The 21,370-nt window shown below is 42.9% G+C and overlaps 4 protein-coding genes across 7 annotated transcripts in view; 2 read left to right on the top strand and 2 right to left on the bottom strand.

Moving 5' to 3' along the window:
• The first annotated feature begins 86 nt into the window (after nucleotides 1-86).
• On the top strand, nucleotides 87-4,883 carry LOC125284546 (5'-3' exonuclease PLD4). The gene is made up of 11 exons (XM_048228530.1): nucleotides 87-145; nucleotides 613-704; nucleotides 1,068-1,249; nucleotides 1,679-1,862; nucleotides 2,121-2,241; nucleotides 2,326-2,453; nucleotides 2,610-2,810; nucleotides 3,270-3,409; nucleotides 3,656-3,821; nucleotides 4,089-4,185; nucleotides 4,289-4,883. The coding sequence occupies exons 2-11, from the start codon at nucleotides 624-626 to the stop codon at nucleotides 4,492-4,494; spliced, it is 1,506 nt and encodes a 501-aa protein (XP_048084487.1). The 5' UTR covers nucleotides 87-145; nucleotides 613-623; the 3' UTR covers nucleotides 4,495-4,883.
• An 889-nt stretch (nucleotides 4,884-5,772) lies between these two features.
• On the top strand, nucleotides 5,773-11,034 carry srp14 (signal recognition particle 14). The gene is made up of 5 exons (XM_048228733.1): nucleotides 5,773-5,921; nucleotides 8,158-8,230; nucleotides 8,360-8,469; nucleotides 9,383-9,415; nucleotides 9,668-11,034. Exons 1-5 carry the CDS (start codon nucleotides 5,898-5,900, stop codon nucleotides 9,755-9,757), a joined length of 330 nt encoding a protein of 109 aa, XP_048084690.1. The 5' UTR covers nucleotides 5,773-5,897; the 3' UTR covers nucleotides 9,758-11,034.
• Nucleotides 10,680-17,351, bottom strand: xgb (x globin). Its single transcript, XM_048228732.1, has 5 exons — nucleotides 16,994-17,351; nucleotides 13,355-13,462; nucleotides 11,848-11,968; nucleotides 11,508-11,588; nucleotides 10,680-11,218 (listed from the first exon to the last, which is right to left on the bottom strand). The coding sequence occupies exons 1-5, from the start codon at nucleotides 17,161-17,163 to the stop codon at nucleotides 11,096-11,098; spliced, it is 603 nt and encodes a 200-aa protein (XP_048084689.1). The 5' UTR covers nucleotides 17,164-17,351; the 3' UTR covers nucleotides 10,680-11,095.
• Nucleotides 17,352-18,320: 969 nt separating this feature from the next.
• Nucleotides 18,321-21,370, bottom strand: part of LOC125284028 (pleckstrin homology domain-containing family G member 3) — a 51,937-nt gene continuing 48,887 nt past the window's right edge. For all 4 annotated transcript variants that reach the window (XM_048227715.1, XM_048227717.1, XM_048227718.1 and 1 more), the window contains one exon: nucleotides 18,321-21,198. In XM_048227715.1, the coding sequence (XP_048083672.1) occupies nucleotides 20,213-21,198 (986 nt within the window). In that variant the 3' untranslated portion in view covers nucleotides 18,321-20,212. The remainder of the gene's footprint in view (nucleotides 21,199-21,370) is intronic.

Genomic DNA, 21,370 nt, shown 5'->3' with positions numbered 1-21,370 from the left:
TTTCCATGCAATGCAATTGTGAAGAAGGATCTGAAAGTGAGAACAGGAACTAGATGATGTTACTACAGAGAGGAATGGAGCACAGAAACAGAGAGGAATCAAAGCAGATGCCAGTGAAAAAGAGCAAAGCAGACAACAGCTTCAGGTTAGTGAAATATTGAGTCTTCAATTAAAAGTGAGTTAAATGTTTAAAGAAACACAGTGTAGGAATTTCCTTTTTGACAATTTCCGACGTAGGCTACTTAGACGTTCCATACTGCAATAACAAGTGTCCCAGGTGTGCTTTGGCAATGTCTGAGTCTCCATTCTCCATACTGTCAGTGTTGCATGAAAATCAGTAGGAGTGTTTTTGAGTGAAAGAACTACATTGTGTTTTTTTAAAAAACCTCATCAGGCTAAATTCATTACATGTTTACCATCAATTATATTTTACCTTACAAAAGTAGAATGTAAAATACCAACATCTAACAAAAGCATGATGTAAATAGGAGAAGTACAATTAGCCAGCTGGCTAACACTGCCACATTTACAGGAATGCTGATTATGGTTGTCCTTATAAATAAATAAAGAAATGAAATGAAAGTACATATTCCAATTCTTGGCTAAACCTAGATCTAGACAGAATGTCAAGAGCTGCCTCAGACACACTTGGATCATGCTCCCCCTATGAGAGGTTTGATGATGTTTATGTCCCCAAACAACAGGTATTGTCAAATTGAATTTCACACTTTTCCGACTTTTACTGATTGTTGAGCTATTTTACATATTACGGCTGAATGGTATGGTTTGAAAAATAAATAGTTTTATTGACCGGTTATTTATACTGTTTGTAAGTTTTATTTCTTTGGAATAATTTGTTCATAATTTTTTCTTGCTATACATTTATGGTGGTTGAAGTGAGGGTCCCCCCCCCCGTACTATATAGTGCTTTGGGTATTTAAGCACTATACTATTAATGCAATAAGTAGTTAAATCCAAAGTAAATCCACCCCTCCTAATGCACTGATAATTTACTGTTGTGGTCATTTACACTCTGATTTCCGACTCATTCTAATGTTGTTTACTAGTGTTCTTTTAGGGTGATCTATGTAGCCCTGTCAGTGGGTTGTCTGGTGGGGTTTGCAGCCTTGCTCTGCTTCTCTATAATTGAAAAGATCAACAGTGAGGAACAATTCACCCAAAGGACAGAAGAGGTTGGTAATAAAACAGCCATTATAAATGAGTGGCAGGAGACCTCTGAGCAGAGTAGGTAAGGGGATATGAAAATGGCTTTCACTGGTGTTTTCGCTTTCAGTACTCTTCTTTTTCTGTCTGACAGGTATTCTCCTGATATAATGCATTTTGGTCTGTTTTTAGCCTTATATTATCTCATCGTGTAGCCTAAATAAGGAATAGTTTGGATGAATAGAGTGAAAATGCTACACATATCAGCTAATACTGCTCTTATAAACTATGCCACTGACCACACTAATCTTGTATATCTTATTTATTTTTGATTGACTTCTATTACACTTGAATCCACTCTTTAGAAATCATGAGTGTAAGTGATTTGACATGCTAAATTGACATGATAAATTGTGCCCTCATGCATCACTAACTGAAATCATATCACTAGCTACATGTACTGTATTGTAGGCTAGAGAGCCAGACAGGATGCCAACCACTGTTGTCTCTGTAGGGTTGAGCTTGTAGAAGGCATTCCACTTGATTTGGACTATGGCCCAAATGCCACTTTCGGAACTCCGCTCTACAAAACATGGAAAAGCCTACTCTCCATGGCAACCAAACAAGTGGAGGTGGCCTCCTTCTATTGGACTCTTACTGGTGAGGACGTTTTCGTGAACTCGTCCACCGACGCTCCTGTGAGTACTACTGACACAACTGACACATGGCACTGAGTTTCAATCGACACACAGACTGCACATAGCTATAGAGTTGAAAACTAGACACATAGCCTATAAAACTAGATACACCTAGTTGTACTTGATAGCCTGTAAAACTATCAAGTACATCTTGTTATAAACTCCCAGTGTCAATGTTGTGCCTTTCACCTCAACCATGTTCAAGTAAACTGAAAAATGAAGATGAATTCACCCCAAACTTACATTTGGTTTCAATAGGGCCGAGATATACTGAAGGCTTTTAAAGCCCTGCCATCAAGAAATGTGTCTGTTCATGTTGTGGCCAGTTTTACCTGTGTGGCAAAAAACTCAACTGATCTAAAGGAACTGGAGGAAAGTGGTGAGATCCCTTATAGCGTCTACACTTCGTTTGTGAATATGAATTCTCAGAAAACTGAATCTATACATTTATCTGTTCCATTAGGTGTCCATGTACGGAGAGTTAACTTCCGGCGTCTGACCAATGGAGTGCTACACAGTAAATTCTGGATTATTGATAGAAGGCACATATATATTGGAAGTCCCAACATGGACTGGAGGTCGCTCACACAGGTAAGAACCCCAGAAATGGTTTTGTCTGCCTTCAGTTTTCAAGCCCTCACAATCACTATTGGTAAACTCAAAGCTTTTACTAAATTGTCCCCAAGTGGAGTAAGGGCCTAATATAAAGCACTGTGTTGATTACCTTTGTTGATTTTTCTTACTGAGGTTAAGGAACTTGGAGTGGTCATCTATGACTCCCCCCGACTGGCCCACGACCTCATTAAGATTTTCGACTCCTACTGGATGATGGGCCACAAGAATGCCTCCATCCCAGAGCCCTGGCCAACGACCTTTGATACCTCTATCAATCATGAGCGCCCCCTGCTGGTCAACCTTAGTGGTGTCCCCAGCTCAGTCTACATTGCAGTGAGGAGCATTCAAACTTTCTAGTGCTCATATACAGTTTATTGATTGATTGCAATCCATGACCTATATAGTCTTGTAAAATTTGATTGGGTAATCAGTAACATTGTCCTGTTAAGATTCGAACAGGGCAATGTTCCTGATTACCCAATCAAATTGGTTCTTGTCTTTTGTTACGATAATGGGAGATGTCAAAGGTTATATGGGCATGTAAGGAAAAGGTGAGTTATTCTAAATCAATTTGTTGTATTAAAAACCCATATTTACCATAATCATTAACACATTCTCATTATTTTAAATTCTATTTCTTTTCAAGTTGGAAAAACAGTAGGTTGTTAAAAGGTTCAAAATAATGCTGTAAAGAGGTCTGGATCGGCATTCATCTGTAAGATAGTCCTTGTGGATGCGTGGTGTGTCTGTTCTTTGAGGATCTCTCTCTAGCGGTGTGGTCTGTGTATCCAGGCCTCCCCTCCCTCCTTCTGCCCAGAGTCTCGCTCCAGAGACTTGGATGCAATCTTGTCGGCCATTAATGAGGCAGAGCATTTTGTTTATGTGGCAGTCATGGACTACTACCCCACCACTCAGTTCACATGGCCACCAAGGTAACCCATTTGTACCTCATGATCACTAAATCTATGTGTATGTTGTATAGTTAGTGAGATGTTTCCAGAAGTACCAAAGTACACAATGTTTGAGAGTTCAATGCAGTTGAGTGCCCTTGAAAGATGGGATGTTGCTTCAGTTAAGTAAAGATAACAGAATTGATTAGAATAGTTATAAATGGATATCATTTTTGAATGATCAGTTAAGAGTTTACATGTTGCTACTGTCTATCCTGGATACTAAAGGTACTGGCCAACAATTGACAATGTGTTGAGGGAGGCAGCATTTGGACGTCACGTGGCTGTGCGTCTCCTGGCCAGCTGTGGCAGGGACACAAACCCAGCCATGCTCCCCTTCCTTCGCTCACTGGAGGCCATGCGTTACCTGCGGCATCACATCAGTGTAGAAGTGGTAAGAAGAGAGCAAAAGCTTTGCAGGAGTCATTTCAGCTATTACTTACCGTTTTTGGAGTGCAGTATTTTTTATAAATTATTTAGTATTTTAGCTGTTAATATTTAGGCAGGTTTCTTTTTTCATTTAGGTTTGAATATCAGAAATCTAAAAATATAATTTGGTCATTAGAATATAATTAATTAAATATCACATGTATTTGTCCATTATCATTTTTGTCCATTTTCAGACTGGCAGTGACATTCAATTTAATCTAATTATTTTCAGAAAGCCTTTATTGTGCCTGTTGGGAATCAATCCACTATTCCATACACAAGAGTTAACCACAACAAGTACATGGTGACAGACAAGGTGGCATATATTGGTATGTTTAGTTTTTCTTAGACTAGTGATGCCATTCTAAATTACCAATACATGTTTGTTTGCATGAGTGGATCCATGTGACAAGTTGTGCTTGATTGCCATAGGGACATCCAACTGGTCAGAAGAGTACTTCAGCACCACTGCTGGCGTGGGGTTGGTGATATCCTCCGAGGCCCATAACCAGAGCTCCTCAGCGCGCTCCTTCCAACAGCAGCTCAGGGCCGTGTTCCTCCGGGACTGGGATTCCCCGTTCGCTGTGCCTCTGAATGAACTGCACAAATACCCTGATTGCAGGATGTCTGTAGCCTAGATAGTAGTGTGACCACTTCTGTGGAGATACATCACACAATGTTTTTTTTATCTTCGAGAATCATATTGCTCTGCAAAACAGTGTTTTGCCACAGTATGTTTTATAAGTTATATTGCTCTTTATAGACTATGCATGTAATGATGTGCTCTATAGTTATATTTTTTTTATTCTGTAATGTATAAAAATCATTATGTTATGAATAAGTTTACTTTTTACTTAACTTTGATGATTTGTTTTTTTTTTATTATTATTCCTGCATAATCGCTGTCATTTTACATTTAGAATACTACTAGGCCTACTAATAGTTTGCATGTATTTGGTGCAGTCGCCACATAGCACCAATTCCAAAAAAGTTGTAGGACATAGACAACACATTAAATGTTGAAAATGACAAATTTTACTTTTTCATGGAAAACATAAGCTCAAAACAGTTGGGACAGGGGCAACAAAAGGCTGGAAACGTTTGTAATGATAAAGACAACAAAAGGATGAAATTTTCACAACTAATTGGATAAACTGGAACCATATTTGGGTATAACAAATGGTCCTGTGGTTAGACCAATCAAAATGTGTCATTCTTTTTGGAAATCATGAACTCATCTGGGCTAAAGAGGAGAGGGACTATCCAATTTATCCAACGTTATAGTGCTCAGTTCAAAATCCAGCATCTATGACGGTGTGGAGGTGCATTAGTGCCTATGGCATGGAAACTTCTCAGATTAGACCGTTAGCGTCTTTCCTATAAGCTAACGGTCTAATCTGATTCAATGAGCTGGAGCTAAAAGTGTTACTGTCAGACTCAGAGAACGGCTGGATGAACTGGGGAAAGGTAAAACTCATTTGTTTAACTCAAGGGGAGGTGGAAAACGAGTGTATATCCCCAAATGGTTGAATATCCCTTTAAGCAACATATAGGCTACCATCCAGAGGACATCCCTTTCAGGGAAGACCTTGAATATTTCAGAAAAACAATGCTAAAATGAATTCTGCACATATTACAACAGTAGTAGTAGGCCTATAGATCCAAGTGTTCCTAAATGACATGTCTGCAGTCCAGACCTGTAAAATTGGGTGCATCATTGAATGAACAAAAATTGACATATTTTTTCCCAAAAAATAATCTATGGGCTAATGTAAACACAAACCTAAAGAATGGAAGACATTCCTTTTCCCTACCTTGACCTGTACTGTACCATAATTTCCAGTTGAGATGCTACTTAATGCCGATGGGAGGCAGTAGCATTCGAACTGATGGGTTACATTTTGAGTGGAAAGGTCAAGGGGAGGAGTTAGTGTTCTGGAAGTATGGAAGTAGGAGCTACGTGTGCTTAACCAGAGTTTACGCTAACTCATAGTGGAGCTTTGCTAACCAAACGTCGACTTGGTCCAAGCGAAATAACAACATGGTGTTGTTGGAAAACGACTCGGTAAGACAATACAAATTAGATATTGCAGCTTTATATCTGATGAGCATTCCCTATTTCGCAGTGCGGTGTTCCCAATTTAACAGGCTAAGCTAACTTGCAAGTTAATGTGAAAGAAATCATAGCAACACGCCGAAGCTAACCGGTGCACGGCAGCCTCCCAATGCAGACACATGAAGTCGTTTGTAACATATGTTTATCTAATTTGTGAGTAAAATTATTATTGTACGGGAAGTGGGCAGGTTGAAATGTCGTTGAAACTCAGACGAACACTGACAACTAAAATATAGCTGAGCAGCATGCGAGGAAATGCAAAGTAACCTTAACGTTAGTTAGCTAGCATAAAGTAAGGCTAACTGGCTATTATGGCTTGTAAGCCTTTCTCCAAATAATAGGGGCGTTAGTACAGTAACGTTAGCCTAGCTATTACTCATTAAATGTCACAAAGTGTAATCTTGGTAGATGGACAAGGGATACCTAATTAAGTGGGACTTTCATTTGTAGTCACTTCACTTAAATCGTGTTACAGTTTAGTCGTCAGCTAACGTTACATTGCACTGATTGTGAAATGTATGAAACTCAACGTTAAATCAGAGAATGTCTAATAAGGGCCGTAGACGGGCTCTGGTTAAATGTAGAATCTATCGTAGTGAAAGAATCAAATTAGATCAGCATTGTCTGGAGGCTATCGTAATCTGGGTTTACTGTCAAATCTAACTTTTGGAAGACTTGAATGTCTCTGACGTGTCTTGCTGGTCTGAATGAAAGATTCCAGCTCTAATCTTCGTTCTTAAATAGGATTTTGAGTCTGATTCCCCCTAAAGTGACACATTCAGTCCTAATTTGATAAACAATGTGAAACTGTCAGAATACTGCAGGTGGTCTACATCTGCTTTAACCAACTAGTAGGGGTGTAAAGGTACACGTAGGTAGGTACTGGGCGTAAGGTTCAATACAGATGTGTACGGAATAGGCTACACCAAATGCAGTCTTTAACTGTAAGCAGCAGGAAGGTTGTTTTGCTACGGACCATTCTTCAAATTTGAGTTCCCACACAAACATATTAAATAGCAGACTATAACGTTATATGTTTAGTCAAGGTTAGGACACCTTTTCAAAATACTTTTGTCTGTTGTCTGTCTGACGAGCTGCATGGTGCAACATGCAAAATGACCCAATAAACATCTATCTATCCATCTCTCTATCGCTATCTTTTTAAAATGGCCTTCAGTCTTCCAGTACATTCAGTAGGCACGGTGTACTAACCTGGAGGTTATGGTCACCTAGAATAACCTCTCCCAAATAATGTCTTCTGTAATTAATCAGTTTATGTAAGGCATTGTCATTGTCCCTATGGGCACAAAACCAACTAGATCAGTGTTTCTCAAAGTGTGGTCCGGGGACCACTGGTGGTCCACGAGCAGACGTGGTAAAATATTAGCCTGGAAAATCCAGACCCTGATAATCTAGAAAGATTAAGGGTCTGGCAAAGAACAATGTAATGGGCCAACTCGAGGGGCGGCAACAAGCATGCATTTAAAAATCTCACTGCACGCAATTGGATAACACTAGACCATGTTTACTTTGAATGATTTCGGACTTCGACGCAATCGGATAACACTACGACCAATGTGTACTGTCCTCCAACGTTGCAGCGCTGTCTTCATCAGTTTAGCTGGTTCCCCGGAATGTGGGGTAAAAGTAACGTGCATCATTGCTCTTTGCCAGAGTGTCTCGCAGAGACAATTCCATTGTGCTCTCGCGAGAACTCTGGATTTCCAGGGTAGTAAAATATAGGCTAGATGAGTTGTTTGCAATATTGAACCAACTTGAAATCAACTTGTATCCAAACAGTTCTGCAACACTGCCTATGTAAGCTATGCCAGTTTAAATCATATGAATTCTGACACAATAAGCAAGGTGCTAAGACACCAGTGCAAGGTTGTTCAGTGAGTAGGTCTATTGTGTAATATACTGTTGTAGGTCTACTTTTTTTAAGCTAGGTGGTCCTTGAGGCTTTTTTTTTATTTGTTAAGTGGTCCTTGGTCTGAAAAAGTTTGAGAAACACTGAACTAGGTGATGCAAGCATTACCTAGTGTTTAGGAAGGTGAAATCTGTTGTTACTCAATTGTATGTGTGAACTGGTGTTATTCTGTTGAATATCACGGGGTAATCCATCCAGTGAAGATTGAAACAGAATTCTGATGTCCTGTCCATTTTTCCCCATAAAATGCTACAGTTTCTCACGGAGCTGACGCGACTGTTTCAGAAATGCAGAACCAGCGGCAGTGTGGTCCTCACTTTAAAGAAATGTGAGTCGAGATACCCATAATCCTCTTCACACTGACAGAAATACTGGCAGGCCCAATTCATGACACATAGCTCAGCATTAACAAGAATTGACCTTAGCTTTTTATGCCTTTTTCCCCACAAATGAACAGATGATGGAAGAACAAAACCTGTCCCAAGGAAAGGTCACTCGGAGTTTGAGCCAAACGATAACAAATGCCTCCTCAGGGCGTCGGATGGCAAGAAGAAGATAAGCACAGTGGTAAGGCTGCTGGGAAGGGGGGCTGGTGTCTTTGGATTTTTACTTGTGACAAAATTCTGCCAGAAAAGTCTTTTTCTGGGCCAGTCTAGCCATTGTAGATGTCAGTTTAATGAAACATCCCACGCATTGTGGCACTGTGTGTCAAATAAAACAGCTTGCACACCCACACAGTTGTATCTGATTTGCTGCCGTCCTGTTATAAGAATAAACCCTCAGCCCTCTCTCCCTCGTCTCTTCTTTCCCCAAATTCTCTCCGCTCAGTACTGTCCAAAGAACTGCTATGTCTGCTACACTGAATGTTTCATGTTTTTTTAATATAATTATTACCTCCACTGGTAATGTTTTTGGTGTGGTTTGTCAGTCCGTGTGCAGGATAATTAAAAAACTACTGGCCCAGTTTCCATGAAACTTGGCGGAAAGGTGTAGCATGGTACAAGGATGAACTCATAACGTTTTGGAGCAGATTAAACACATGGGCCAACTGTAGCGAGTCCAGCTTTTGATACTGTTGCACCATGTGGCATTCACACCTGGTCTCAAAGCGTTCAAAGCTAGCAAATGCATTTAGTTATGGACAGTTTCACCTGAAGCAATGGCTTTGGAGTTAATGAAATATCGTGTAGCTGTTCTCATGACATACATTTAATGATTGTTATCGGTCAGTGTTAGTAAAAGCCAATTACACTTAGCTCAGGTTTGTCAAGAGTTACGTGGCCTTTGCAGAGAGTGTTCTTTCAGTTGTACTTTTTTTTTTGCTGAAAACCTGGACGCATGAGGGACGAGCTTTAATCAGTCAAAAATGTGCCAGTCTTTTGATGGCACCCTCCAGCCTGCTCACTGACCTTGGATTGCTGTTGTCAGATACGGTGACAGTTGAGATCAGAAATAATTATATTTTGCTGTCATTTTTCAGGTCAGCTCCAAGGAGGTTATCAAGTTTCAGATGGTAAGCGCTCAATTTTCACTGATTCAATAAAAGGTGGCAGGCAGGTGCTAAGCTAGCAGCTCAGCCTTGCATGTTTTTCTGTTGCATAGCAAACCTGCTTGACCATACTCTGTAGTTTCTAAAAGTAACATCCAATGCATCTTGGTTCCACTAAAGAACCTAATTCCAGAAGCTACTTTGTTTATTTTTTTATTTTCTGTGATGCAGTTTTTAGCTAATTTATTCCTTTGGGAATATTTTTTGTGAACCCAGGCTTACTCCAATTTGTTGCGAGCACACATCGATGGCCTGAAAAAGAAAGACAAGAAGAGCAAAAGCAAGAAGACCAAAGCCACGCAGTGAGGGAAGCTACAGACTGTTACATCAAACGCGGGTGCACCCATCAGCGCCATTTTGTTTTTCTTCAAGGGGATCCAACCTCCACCTGCCTGGTCCCTCCCTCTGGTTTCAGCATGTACCAACCCCCTCTTCCTTCTCATGTGTTTGCCGTAAGACCCTATCACAGATCCATCCCGCCGTCGGCTAAAACGGTGTTAAGGATTGAGCCTCCTTTTAGCCAAGGCTGGCCTTCGGAAGGCAACGGGTGTCTGACTTTACAAATCCCTCTCCTCATCAGTCTCCTCTGTAGGCTTCGGATGCACAATAGATGGACATCTTCCTCCATTTTGTTTGGAGGCCTACTAGACCTTCAGAACTGTGGCACATCTGAGCTTGCTCCTGGTAAAGCGGCTGTCTGTTGATTTTTAGCAGTGGAGACAGTACCTGATGTTTGGTGAGGGGAGAGGAGATGATGAGAAATCTATAGCTACTACACATTAATTGGAGGAGAGGTGCCATAATCATCTGGGGAGGGTCGGGTCGGTGGATTTTCTTTTATTGCAACATCAAGAGTATTTTCAAAAATGTTTTTAATTTAAGAGGATTGTATTTGTTTTTTTTGTTTTTTTTTGTTTTTTTTGCATACATCTATATGCAAGCTAATCCCACCCAGTGTCCAGCTTAGTTAAATTCCAAAATAGGACTAAGAATTAAGTGGAATATGAATGAGTTTCTTATTTTTGTAATTCTCCCATCGTGTTTGTTTTGCTTAAGGCCCAGACCGTGGTGATACAGTGGTACAGTTATTCAGGAGATTTTGATCCTTTGGTATAGACACATGCCTTTCACTCATTACTTATCTACCCAGGCCACATGCTTTCTGAAAAAATAGAATCATTGGACTCTAGCCACTGAATGGAGCAAATGTATGGAACAAACAAAGAGCTCTAGACAGAGGATTCAGCATTATTCGTATCTTATATCACAGCAATATGCATTTGTCAGATATGGTTTTGTTTGAATAAGCAATGCAACTCATCTGTAGTCCTAACAATTCAATTTGGACAAAACTGAAAAATTTCAGTGGCCTAAACTTTTTTTTTTTTTTTTTTTTTTACAGTAAGGCTTAGGAATATGAATTGCCCTTAATGCAAGGTCTTAATATGATGAAGCCACACATGGTCAACTAACAATTCAGGGTCCAAGAGGGACGGATTTGTGTTTTGGTTCATGTGAAAAATGTAAAGTAAGAAAGAAATAGCCAAAAAAGTCAAATAATAAATACAGTATATACACATCTATAAGCCACATGTGACGTGTCTCCTTGCTGGGGTTTAAAACAGTCTCTGGAGCTGAGGAGCTTCAAAGGGCTGTGTTCTTCTTGTCCGGCCGCTCCTTGGCGGACACGACCACATGATGGCGTCTGGTCCGTTCCTCCTCCTGGTAGCCTCGCTTCATGATCCCAGTGACATACTGGAACAGACTCTGGTGAAATGACAAGACATGCACCGACAAGGGGCCGTTAAGGAACACACAGCACACAACCCATAAGTAAAATAACACCATAAATTAGTCTAACCTTTTTGTAGATCCCTTCAAGAGTGCTTAAACCTTACAAGTCTACATAGTTTTGTTAGACGTTGCTTTACTGAATGAGTTCTATGTGATGGCTTATGTATAATATGACAAACATGGACCATGTAGATGGAGAATTAGGGATTCATATGTAAAACCTGATGCGTCTTCTCTTGGGCCAAGTGAGGGACAGCCATACCTTCCATGCTTCTTCTAGTTCTGGGGTCCATTGGTCTTTTAGGATTGGCTGGACAGCACAGATGAACTCTGCCCCAACATACTGACAAAGGAATGCATCAGTCAACTGAGCACAGCCTGGATTTAACACTATAGTGCATTAATCAAGTTAATTTTATTACACATGTTGACACTGTCTATGATGACCTAAGATGCTTGCTCAAAAGGTATATTCATCTTACATATTTTGCTGTCTAAATGCTGCAAGTTTTATAATTAATTAGGAATTATGCTTCTCTCTAGCATCAGCTTCTAATACACACTGTATGGTCTGTGCCAGCCAAAACTATCTACAATCTTACCCCATAGTACTTGGGAGGCGCGTTGTAGCGATAGTGACTCTTGCCCAGTTCCAGTGCAAGATGTTCAAGCCTCTCTAGCTGGTCTAGTCTAGCCACGGTCTTCTCAATAAAGGACATTACTCTGTTCAGGGACACGGGAAAGACTGCATTACATATGGTTTATGTGTTAAAACAACAAACAAGTGTTGTCCCAAGAGTACTTAATATTAGTTAATGTTGTCCTGTATGATTTCATGAACACATGTTATTTTGTTTGTCATTCAGCGCTCAAAACAGGTGTTTCCTCTTCAAGGGCCACAGGAGCGATATCAATCAGAAGAACAAATTGTAGTCTGCATCAATCGTAATCACAAACACTTGTTGAAGGGAAATTAGACGTTTTTTGTCATCCTCACGGCTACCGAGAATATTTAGCCTAATGTCAATGGTTGACACAGAAGGGCCACTTGGCCTTTTCATACTGTGTGTGAGAGGCACGTCTGTGGTGTCGGTGGAGAGCCACTGAGGCCAATCACGACCGCTCAGTCACACGGACGAGGCAGCCTCAGCTTTGATTAAGTGGAGCCCTCTGGCTTAATTGGTCTTGTTGGCCTTTCATGGGGATAACCACATAAAAAGGTGCAGTGTCCTAGCCAAACACGGTGGAGCAGCGAGCACACAGTGAAGGGCTTGCACTTTGGATTAGGTGCATTCATAGTCTGATAAGGGCTGGACAGCCGACCAGATGGAGATGACGCTTGGGAGGATAAACTGAGTGTGCTCTCAAGAGCTGCATGATTGGGGGAAAAAACACTGATGTTGATAGAGGAAGCAAAATTGAAAAAGCACACATTACAACTGCTCATTCACTAATAAATAAATATATTTGATGAGCCAGCGTGCATTCAGACCGCTACCTATAATAGAAACACAGGCCTAAAACTTGAGGCAGACATTTAAACACTATATAGCTGCAAAGCAAACGGACATGTTTGTGCTGCTGATGTTTTGAAACTTGAAACCCCACCTGCCTCCTCAACTGTGCCTGCTTTCTAACAAATAAATAGTGCTGGTTAGATTTGTGCGATTAAGTTTGGCTTGCATGATGAATGTTTTATTATATTCAGTCCCCACTCATTTTCGAGATGTCAGTCACAGTCTGGCCATCTGAATGATGGCTTCGAATTTTGAAAGGAAATGAGACCATGGCATTAAGCGACAGGCAGCTTCAGTTTTTTGCAAAAGCTTAAATTAGAAAGCTAATAGGCCAGTCTTGGCCTGACTGTGCTGAAGATTCCTTTGAATACCACTCAGATATTCCAACTATGCTGCTCATGTTCTTTCAAGAATATCATTGCATATCATTATGATCAAACATTGTTTTTGGTTACCCACACATAAATGGCTCGACTGTGGCTGCTGAAGCTGGCGGTATTATGATATGCTGAGATGGATCTCCATGGGGTGCTGAGCTCCATGCATAAGTAATAGGAGGAATAGAAAGAAACAGCCCGCTGGGCCGACTGACCTTAGGCCATGGGCCCGGAGCTCCCTGCTTGTGCGTAACCTCTCCAGGTCCTCCACATCGCGGAACAGGAAGAACACATCCTTGCACTCAGGGTGAGTTTCAAACAGCCTGTTTCCAAGACAACAGACACCTCTGAGCTTTCATGAGCTGGAAATATAAGTAATGTCATAGCAGTCCGTTTATATTCACTTTGATACCCCAAACCCCAAACCTCCCTAGTGCTGAATATCCTTGTGCAAGGCTAACGCAAACCCTGTGAGCTACTGTGATTGCTCAAGTCTCAGTATGAACTTATCAATATTTCATGCGCCCACATGTGCATAGACTACTGGCCAGGTCAGGCCTCTGTCATTAAGAGTGAAAACCAATGACACTGATTGAACAGGGTCTTTTCTTTTCTGCTGAACTGACCTCCTCTAACGTTGCCCTGCCGGGCTACCCTACATGCTGCAATCAGACTCACGGAGGAGGGTGGTGTGAAAGACAGAGAATGCCCATACAGAGACGACTAAAGCAGTTGCCTGTGGGTCAGGCAAAAAAGAACATGGTTAGTCTTTTTTTTGTAGACTACCACGCTGGAGAGACTGCTGAGGTTTAGAGAGGAAAGGGAATAAAAGGCTGAAGTCAGTGACCGTACAATGAGGATGAAAAAGTGAGTGGAAGAGACAGGAAACAGAGGGCAAGGTGCAGTTTCCACTTCCTCTCTTTCCGTCTCTACTTTTTTCCAACAATCTGGAAAAAAAAAAAAAAAAAACAATATGCCAGCCATGGCAGGGTTCCATCAAACTGTACCTAGAATAACCTTCCTCTCAAACACTCACAGTGGCGTCCTGATGACATCTCTCCAACCCCATCTTTAACCCAGCAGCTGCCACAATTAACTGTTGGCAGCACTGATGAGGATAAGGGTTAGTGATCCCACAGATATCACAATTGTGCTACCCGATGATGTGCTATGGCAGATATTAGCCATGTAGTTATGAGCACTGATCAGTAGCTGGGAATGAACCAGATGTTTGTCACCAAATAGCCAGATGCTGTTAAGTCATACCTGCAGGAATACAACCAGTCATGGTGCATTGTCAGCCGAAAAGTGCCATTTGAGCCCTAAACACATCTGTTGTCTCCTAATACAAACACATTTCCCATTCAGCTCTTTGGTACAGGAGGTAAGGAGAGTTCAAATGTATCCATTACCAAATGTTTATGAACCCCCTGTGGTGTGTTGTCATTGCAGAAACAAAGAGAGGAGAGATGAAAGACTAATGAACTAAATACTCAATATGAGCCCTAAAACATCCCAAACAATTTACACTTTTAGATTATACCAAACGGTAGGTATGCCTAGGGCAAAAAGCCAAAATGCATCTAGAACCTCTCATTGTCTTCATCTTGCTCATATCAGTTAATCTCTAAATTGTGATATGGATTCAAAGTCATATGGCCCCAGGTGTGCCATAGATATGGAGGCCTACAGTACATATAGTAAGCCTACATATAGAGGCCATATGAGTCTAACTACCTGTTGTTGGAGGAAGTGTGTGGGCAGGAGGGCCTGGTTTGAACTCCATGCCCATTTGCACCCTCTTCACACCCCTGGTTAGCGCCATGGTTTGCTCACCTCTCCCCATGAGCTGTCATAAACATTAGTGTCTTCACAATGAGGTGGCCGCTGTGTCAAAACCAAATGAGGGAGAAGGAATCCACGACGCTGCACAAGGGCCTGTGATGTGTGAGGGAAGGGTGAGTGATTTAAAAAGAGCTCTCCCTGGTAATGGCTGCTGTCGCTTAAGACGGATGTGGGACTCAGTCCATTTTTGGAGGCTGATGGAAGCAGATGATGAGAGATACAGTATGGTCTTGCCAGAATGAAATGTCAGTCCACTTTCACAGCACAGAAAACAACAACACATGTCCCTGCATGGCAGCTGATAAGAAAAAAAAGAGCACTATGAGGAAACTGAAAAGGAAATGAGGAGATAAAATTGTTCGTCGATGGCCAAGAGTCCTCTGTAGAGAGTCACAAAAACACAAGTAGGTGTTGGCTCAATAAGGCTCAAGAATTGCTCCTATAGGTTTCCATTCTGCAAACCTCGATTCTGAACACACACACCTACAGCTGAAATTTGCTTGTGCACGGCACGCATCCCCTGCTGTGCCTGCCCAGAGTGTTCTCATGCACCCTGTGGAAAATAGGCTCCGGTTCCGCAAAATTATGAATGCCAGGATGATTGTGCTCATAAATCTGTACCCCTCCCCCTCCACACCCTACCCCCCCTGCCTTTAATGAGAGACTAAGGTATTCTTGTGTGAGTGCTTGTCATTGCTTGTCATCTGTTCACAACAGAAATGGCCTTCTGTTTGCATGTTTGTGTTCCCTCACAACGGGCACTCAAAATCAACTTTATTATCACATTTGTATGTGTCCACACAGACAGCTCCAGTCTTTGGAGTGAATACAAAGGACACACACACGTACATCAGGAGCAGCAAGCAGCACGCTCCTACGCATTCAAAATGGCCCGCAGGAGATATGCAAGGAATATGCAAGTTGCTCTCTGAGCTCAACCTGCTAGTGAGGCGCTCTAGCCATTCAGGCCTAGAGGGCTCCCCCGGTCAGCCCCGTCACAGAGGCCTCTGCTGCTGCGGCTGCTTCTAGGCTAACACGCTAAGGTCAATCTCCTCCCTGGTCTGGATGTGCTCCCGGGGGACACGTCTCCCTGACTGTGCTCAGAGCTCAGTGTTTGCCTGCCTCGTGTTCTCTATCCCCCACCCCCACTCTGACACACACACACACACACACACACATACTGTCTCCTATGTGCATATACGCGCCTGTGTCTAGATACATTATCACCACTTAAAATTGCGTGTAAGGCCACTGTGTAAGGCCAATGGTTCTGCAACCTACATGACCTACTGTGTACACACACACACACACACACACACAATGCTGCAGGTTCACTGGTTGAGAGACTGGGTTCCCTAAATGTTGAACATGTCAATTTATTTGAACAAGTAGGCTAAATAACATTATGGAAAAATAAATGACATTTGTTGATCCTAAACATAGGCTAACTGGTGACTCTATTTTATTTCCATGTAAAGGCATGAAGATGAAGATGTCAAGAGTTCTATCCCAGCACAGAACAGAGTAGTTACAGTGGCATCACAGCCAAATCTCTGTGTGAATATTAAAATACAAGCAAACGGGCATTTAAATCCACTGGGAATTTTCGAACATTCTACATACGTCCGTTGTAATCCTTCTGATTTCCACACTGTTCAAAAGACCAGCTGCGGTATTACCACAGACATTGTAAGCTCTACGTGAATATGGATGGACCATGAAGCTGGTCAGAGACATTCGCCTCGCATAGCCTTCCCGCTGAAACTAGCGGCGTAATCAGAAAAGCATCTTTCTTCCTGTGAGAAAAGCTGTCATCTGGCCATATACATCTTGCCACGAAGTTGCCGCCAAAAAAACAGTTCTGTGCAATGTAGAAGACTTTCCTCACATCGCTATCATCATATCCTATTATCAAGAGTTTGACAGTGGTAGTAACACGTAGCCTAGTGTTCTGTATGTTAAACGACGTCTGACAATTTAACGTATTTTATAAATTATTTTACTCTCACCTGACAAACATGATAATTCCAACTTTCGCTATATCTTCCTGAATAACTTTCCAAGAATCTTTGATCATGTCGATCTGGTCCCCAGTAAGATGCGCAACAGCATCCTCTTCACTCTTCGGCTCTGTCGTTTGCCTGGGTGCCAAACCCAGCCCTGATATTGCGCATCCCATTTTTGTGTGATTATAAACTCAAGCTCGCAATTGGCAATAAGAATAGAAATAACCGGACAGACGATTATTGTTGTTTCCCAGAAATAACGGTGCCGGCGCGGAGGCTTGGTGAAGTAGACGCATCTAGCGCGCGTATATTCCGCGTATTCCCATAATGTTTCCTCCGTCGAGGCGCACGGTCCCGAAGCAGTGTGCAAAGCCGAGTTCGGAACCTGTAACCTGCGCGTGAAGAAGAGGTGGAGTCTTAACAGTTAGCCTACTTCTAGAAAAACGGTGTGATGGCTACTGTTGGAGGTGGAAAGAAAAATATAGATCAAATTACTTCAGCTTTTTTAGATATCATTTCACAATGCATCCATGAGTAATAACTACACACTGAATATGACAGGTGGTGGACTGGGATAATGGGCACACTCACTTGTAGTTCTACCTAATAATGTAGTGTAAAAAGAAATTGCAATATAGTACAAACACTAGGATGCACAGCCTCAGTGTAACCAATGCATACTGTAGGTGCCAAACTCGCAGGTAAAATGGGACCCTGCCATGAATCAGTTGCTGTGCATGTTCTCATGAGACTCTCTGACATCTTCTCTTGGCTCCGTGTCTTGCCGTGGGCTCCACTGGAAGTTGCATTGGCCACTTTTCTAAACAGCAGTTTGTCAGGATTTTAGTGGCATGGTGATGACAGACTAAAACAAGACTGCACTGGCCTGCCTGCATGTGAGGGTAGCCTCATGTGCAGGCTAAAGGATGAGTGACTCTGATGGAATGTGATACTGACAGACCACCCTTTGAAAAAGCAACCCGGGCATTAACTCCAGCGCCCGCGTGCTGAGACCCATCAGCCTAATCCTGTTCTCATGTCCACCGGATGAAGGAGGGCAGTGCCCGCCTTGTCAGAGGCCACCGTCTGAGAGCTTCCACGTGATCTCAAGGAAAAGAAAACAATCTCCTCTCCCACTGCATGCCATCACTGCAGTCATCTGGACAGAGATCCGAGCCACCCTCGGTCATAATATGGCTGTGATTGAAAAGATTGTGTAAGTTTGTATTGCATGTATGGATGAATGGGAGGAATCTTCCTGCCGTGCCACTCGCCATTCAACCATGTTACTGTTTTCACAGATCATACAGAGCAAAAAAGAAGCTGAACATACTGGGTTACACAGTGCCTTTATTTGATCAACCACATTTATTTAATAGAGAGGAACAACACCACAGGTGACATCTTTAAAATACTACACAGATAGTAGCTTTGAGGATAATGATGATAGTGTTGACAGTTGATATTGCAGCTTGCTGAGGAGAATGTGTTTCAGGGTTGGACTTGTTTCATGCATGACTAGGGAAGACGGTGCATGTTAAATTACCATCTGATTCACTTCTTACATCATCTGGACAGTGCTGACCAGCTATGGGTGTGTGAGCAGATCGGCGAGCCGACAGAATGTGCAGCAGCTGCGAGAGCCTAAACAAGACGCATGCTGATGCAGCATGGCAAAAAAACATTCAATGCACAGCTTGCTCACGTTCTCACTGTGCTTGCCGTTTGAGATGATATCCTGGCAACTTTTGAGCTGATCCTCATAAGAACCACGGTGGCATTACTGTCATAGCAGGTGTGTGCAAGCATACAGTAACTGTAGCACAAGGCAAAACACAACAGACAAACAAACCACTGTGGACTGAAGTGGACTTCTAGTGCTAGGGATGGGGATTTAAAACACCAGGACTGGCTGAAACATATAAGTCATGAACATGGGTTTCATCAATATGGGTGAATAAACATAACTTAAATAAAAAGTGGTCACCTATTGTCCCTCCCTGATTGTCCCTGTGGTTGTGCCTAAGAAAAGGACCATACCATGATCCATTATGCCAAAGTACCCAGAAGTCCCTTTGTCATTACACGTGTAAAGTAGCACACTATACAAGCAGCCATGTTATGAAATCTGTCTTGATGAAAAGAGGCGTCTGTTTAAAGAGTCTTACTTCAACAGATATGACATGACACCTCTCCATCTCCATCTCTTCATAGGTGAGTCATTTAACCAACGCCTTAAGATTTGTGTCAAACAAAGTGTTGGCAATTATTTTTGCCATCTCGTAAGTCACAGGAGGCCATCAACACCTGGGGAATGTGTCAGCCATTGCCAAAATCTGGTCATGTCTCAGTGCACGTCCACATCTACACACAGCACTGGAGAGCCTACTGGGCCTTAGAGAACTGTTCAACAAGGAGATCTGACATCCAATCAGCAAGGTGTTGCTATGTGACCCAAACCCATATTACATTACAACGTACAGACGTGTTAAAGCTGAATACAAAACAATCTCTTCCAACAAAGGATGCATTTTCTCTGACCGATGAGTGAAAACTGTATATACGGTATATTTTTTTCCTCATTATTTAAGCGTATATACATTTTAAATATCCACATTAGTGAATAAAAAGTAAAGAGAGTACAGGTATAAACAAATGTACAACTGTTTCTGTAAGACTTATTCTTTAAAAAAGTTAAATAGAACTCATAATTGCTACGTATCCCTTAACAGATTCCCAGATACTGCAGGATGTGTCAAGAAATAAGAAGATAAGAAATGACACATAGTAATGTATATGACGTTACCACAAGCAATGACATACGTGACATGGCAGCCAACTCCGGAACTAAAGTGGCACTGATCTGGCCTAGATCTGGTGCAGAACCGGTCCTGCTGATCCGGTTTGGATCTGGTTCTGGTGCAGTATAGATCTGGCCCTGATTTAGTGCAAATCTGGTCCTAATCCCATGACAATTTAGTCCTGGTCTAATGCAGATCTGACCCTTATGTGGCCAAACCACGCCAGAGTTAGCTGCCAATCTGGCAATGAACAGTTTAGTTACTGGCCAATCTGTTTAACAGACTCAAGTCTTATTGACACATAGTACCGATTCCCATTTCCCATCAGGTGCTTAGATACTCTCACCTTGAGCATGCCGAAGCCAGTGATCAGACAGTTGAACATACAGTATATATAACCCCATATGTCTAAAGTGTAGTTTTATGTATATGAGCTCAAGCTTTGGAATTTCTCCCGTAGGTTCTTGACCAGGCTGTGTTGGCTGCCGTCCAGTCTCCTGAGCGAGCCAGTGGAGTACCGGTGAGCACTCTGCAGCCTCTCGTAAGTCCTCCAGTCTCTCCGGCGCAGGCTTCTCCAGGCCTCCAGCTCCAGGGCTGACCTACTGTCTTCAGAGCCCCCGTTCAGGATATTTTGGTCATGTTCCTCTTTCGTCTCGGTACCCTTTCCCCCCCGGTGTCCTGTCAAGGGCATGCTGACCGTTTCCGCGGCGACCACCCGATTGTCTTGTGTCAGCCTGCCCTCTCCTGCACATCTGTGGGTGTCTTTGTGTGACTTGGTCAGGCTGTGCTGCTGATGCGGCTGCTGTGGCTGTTGCTGGTTGGTATGCAGTGTACCCATGACGTGATCCAGAGAGTTCACCCGGAACAGCCTGGGGGCACAAGCCCCTTCATTCTTCTCCTTCTCCCCAGCAGTGCCCACGCCGAGCTGGACATCGCTGCCCAGGCTGCAGTAGCGGACATCGCTGGCAGAGGCGGCAACGGCAGAGCTGATGTCCGGCAGGGAGCCTCTTGGCTCCGGGGAGAAGCAGCCGCTGGAGTTGGAGCTGGAGCGACTCAGTGACGTCCGAGACCTCTCCCCCTCCCCCTCCTCCCCTTCCTCTGCCATCATCATCATCATCATCATCTTGTCCGGGGTTGAGTGGCTGCGACTGATGCCGATGGCGCCACCGGTCCGGCCGGGGGCGTATTTGGAGCGCAGCTCCCTGACGTCGGGCCAGGGGAAGGGCTCCACGGCACTGGGGCTCAGGGGCGGCCCAGTGCTGGTGCTGGTGCCAGGACTAGGGGACTGGACACGGGAGCTGCCCGCTGAGCTGGTGGTGGTGGCGCCGGGAGACGGGCTCCGCAGCTTCAGCTCCTGAATGGTCACCTGATCGTAGGAGCTGAGAGAGAGGAAGAGGCCGGCCGAGCCTGGAACACAAAATAACACATCACAATACTGATCTACTACAGAGTGTGTCAGAGAGAGAGAGAGAGAGAGAGAGAGAGAGAGAGAGAGAGAGAGAGAGAGAGGAAGAAGAGAGAGAGATGGGCCTATGTAAAAAGCAGACAGGCGTGAAAAAGAAAGACAAAGACAAAGAGA

Source organism: Alosa alosa, chromosome 19 (assembly GCF_017589495.1).
Source record: "Alosa alosa isolate M-15738 ecotype Scorff River chromosome 19, AALO_Geno_1.1, whole genome shotgun sequence".
Classification (NCBI taxonomy): Eukaryota; Metazoa; Chordata; class Actinopteri; order Clupeiformes; family Clupeidae; genus Alosa; species Alosa alosa.
The sequence above is the reverse complement of the archived record's forward strand: the minus strand, read 5'-3'. Positions and strand labels throughout refer to the sequence as shown.

Bases quoted from the DNA above. Each gene is read 5' to 3' on its own strand.
- LOC125284546 (XM_048228530.1), top strand. From the start codon at position 624: ATGTCAAGAGCTGCCTCAGACACACTTGGATCATGCTCCCCCTATGAG. The intron at 1,863-2,120 runs GTGAGTACTACT...TGGTTTCAATAG, and splicing joins ACTCGTCCACCGACGCTCCT to GGCCGAGATATACTGAAGGC. The intron at 2,811-3,269 runs GTGAGGAGCATT...CTGTGTATCCAG, and splicing joins CCAGCTCAGTCTACATTGCA to GCCTCCCCTCCCTCCTTCTG.
- srp14 (XM_048228733.1), top strand. From the start codon at position 5,898: ATGGTGTTGTTGGAAAACGACTCG. The intron at 5,922-8,157 runs GTAAGACAATAC...AAAATGCTACAG, and splicing joins TGTTGTTGGAAAACGACTCG to TTTCTCACGGAGCTGACGCG. The intron at 9,416-9,667 runs GTAAGCGCTCAA...TTGTGAACCCAG, and splicing joins AGGTTATCAAGTTTCAGATG to GCTTACTCCAATTTGTTGCG.
- xgb (XM_048228732.1), bottom strand. From the start codon at position 17,163: ATGGGATGCGCAATATCAGGGCTGGGTTTGGCACCCAGGCAAACGACA. The intron at 13,463-16,993 runs GTGAGAGTAAAA...TCTTGGAAACAG, and splicing joins GGAATTATCATGTTTGTCAG to GCTGTTTGAAACTCACCCTG. The intron at 11,219-11,507 runs GTATGGCTGTCC...TCATTTCACCAG, and splicing joins AACTAGAAGAAGCATGGAAG to AGTCTGTTCCAGTATGTCAC.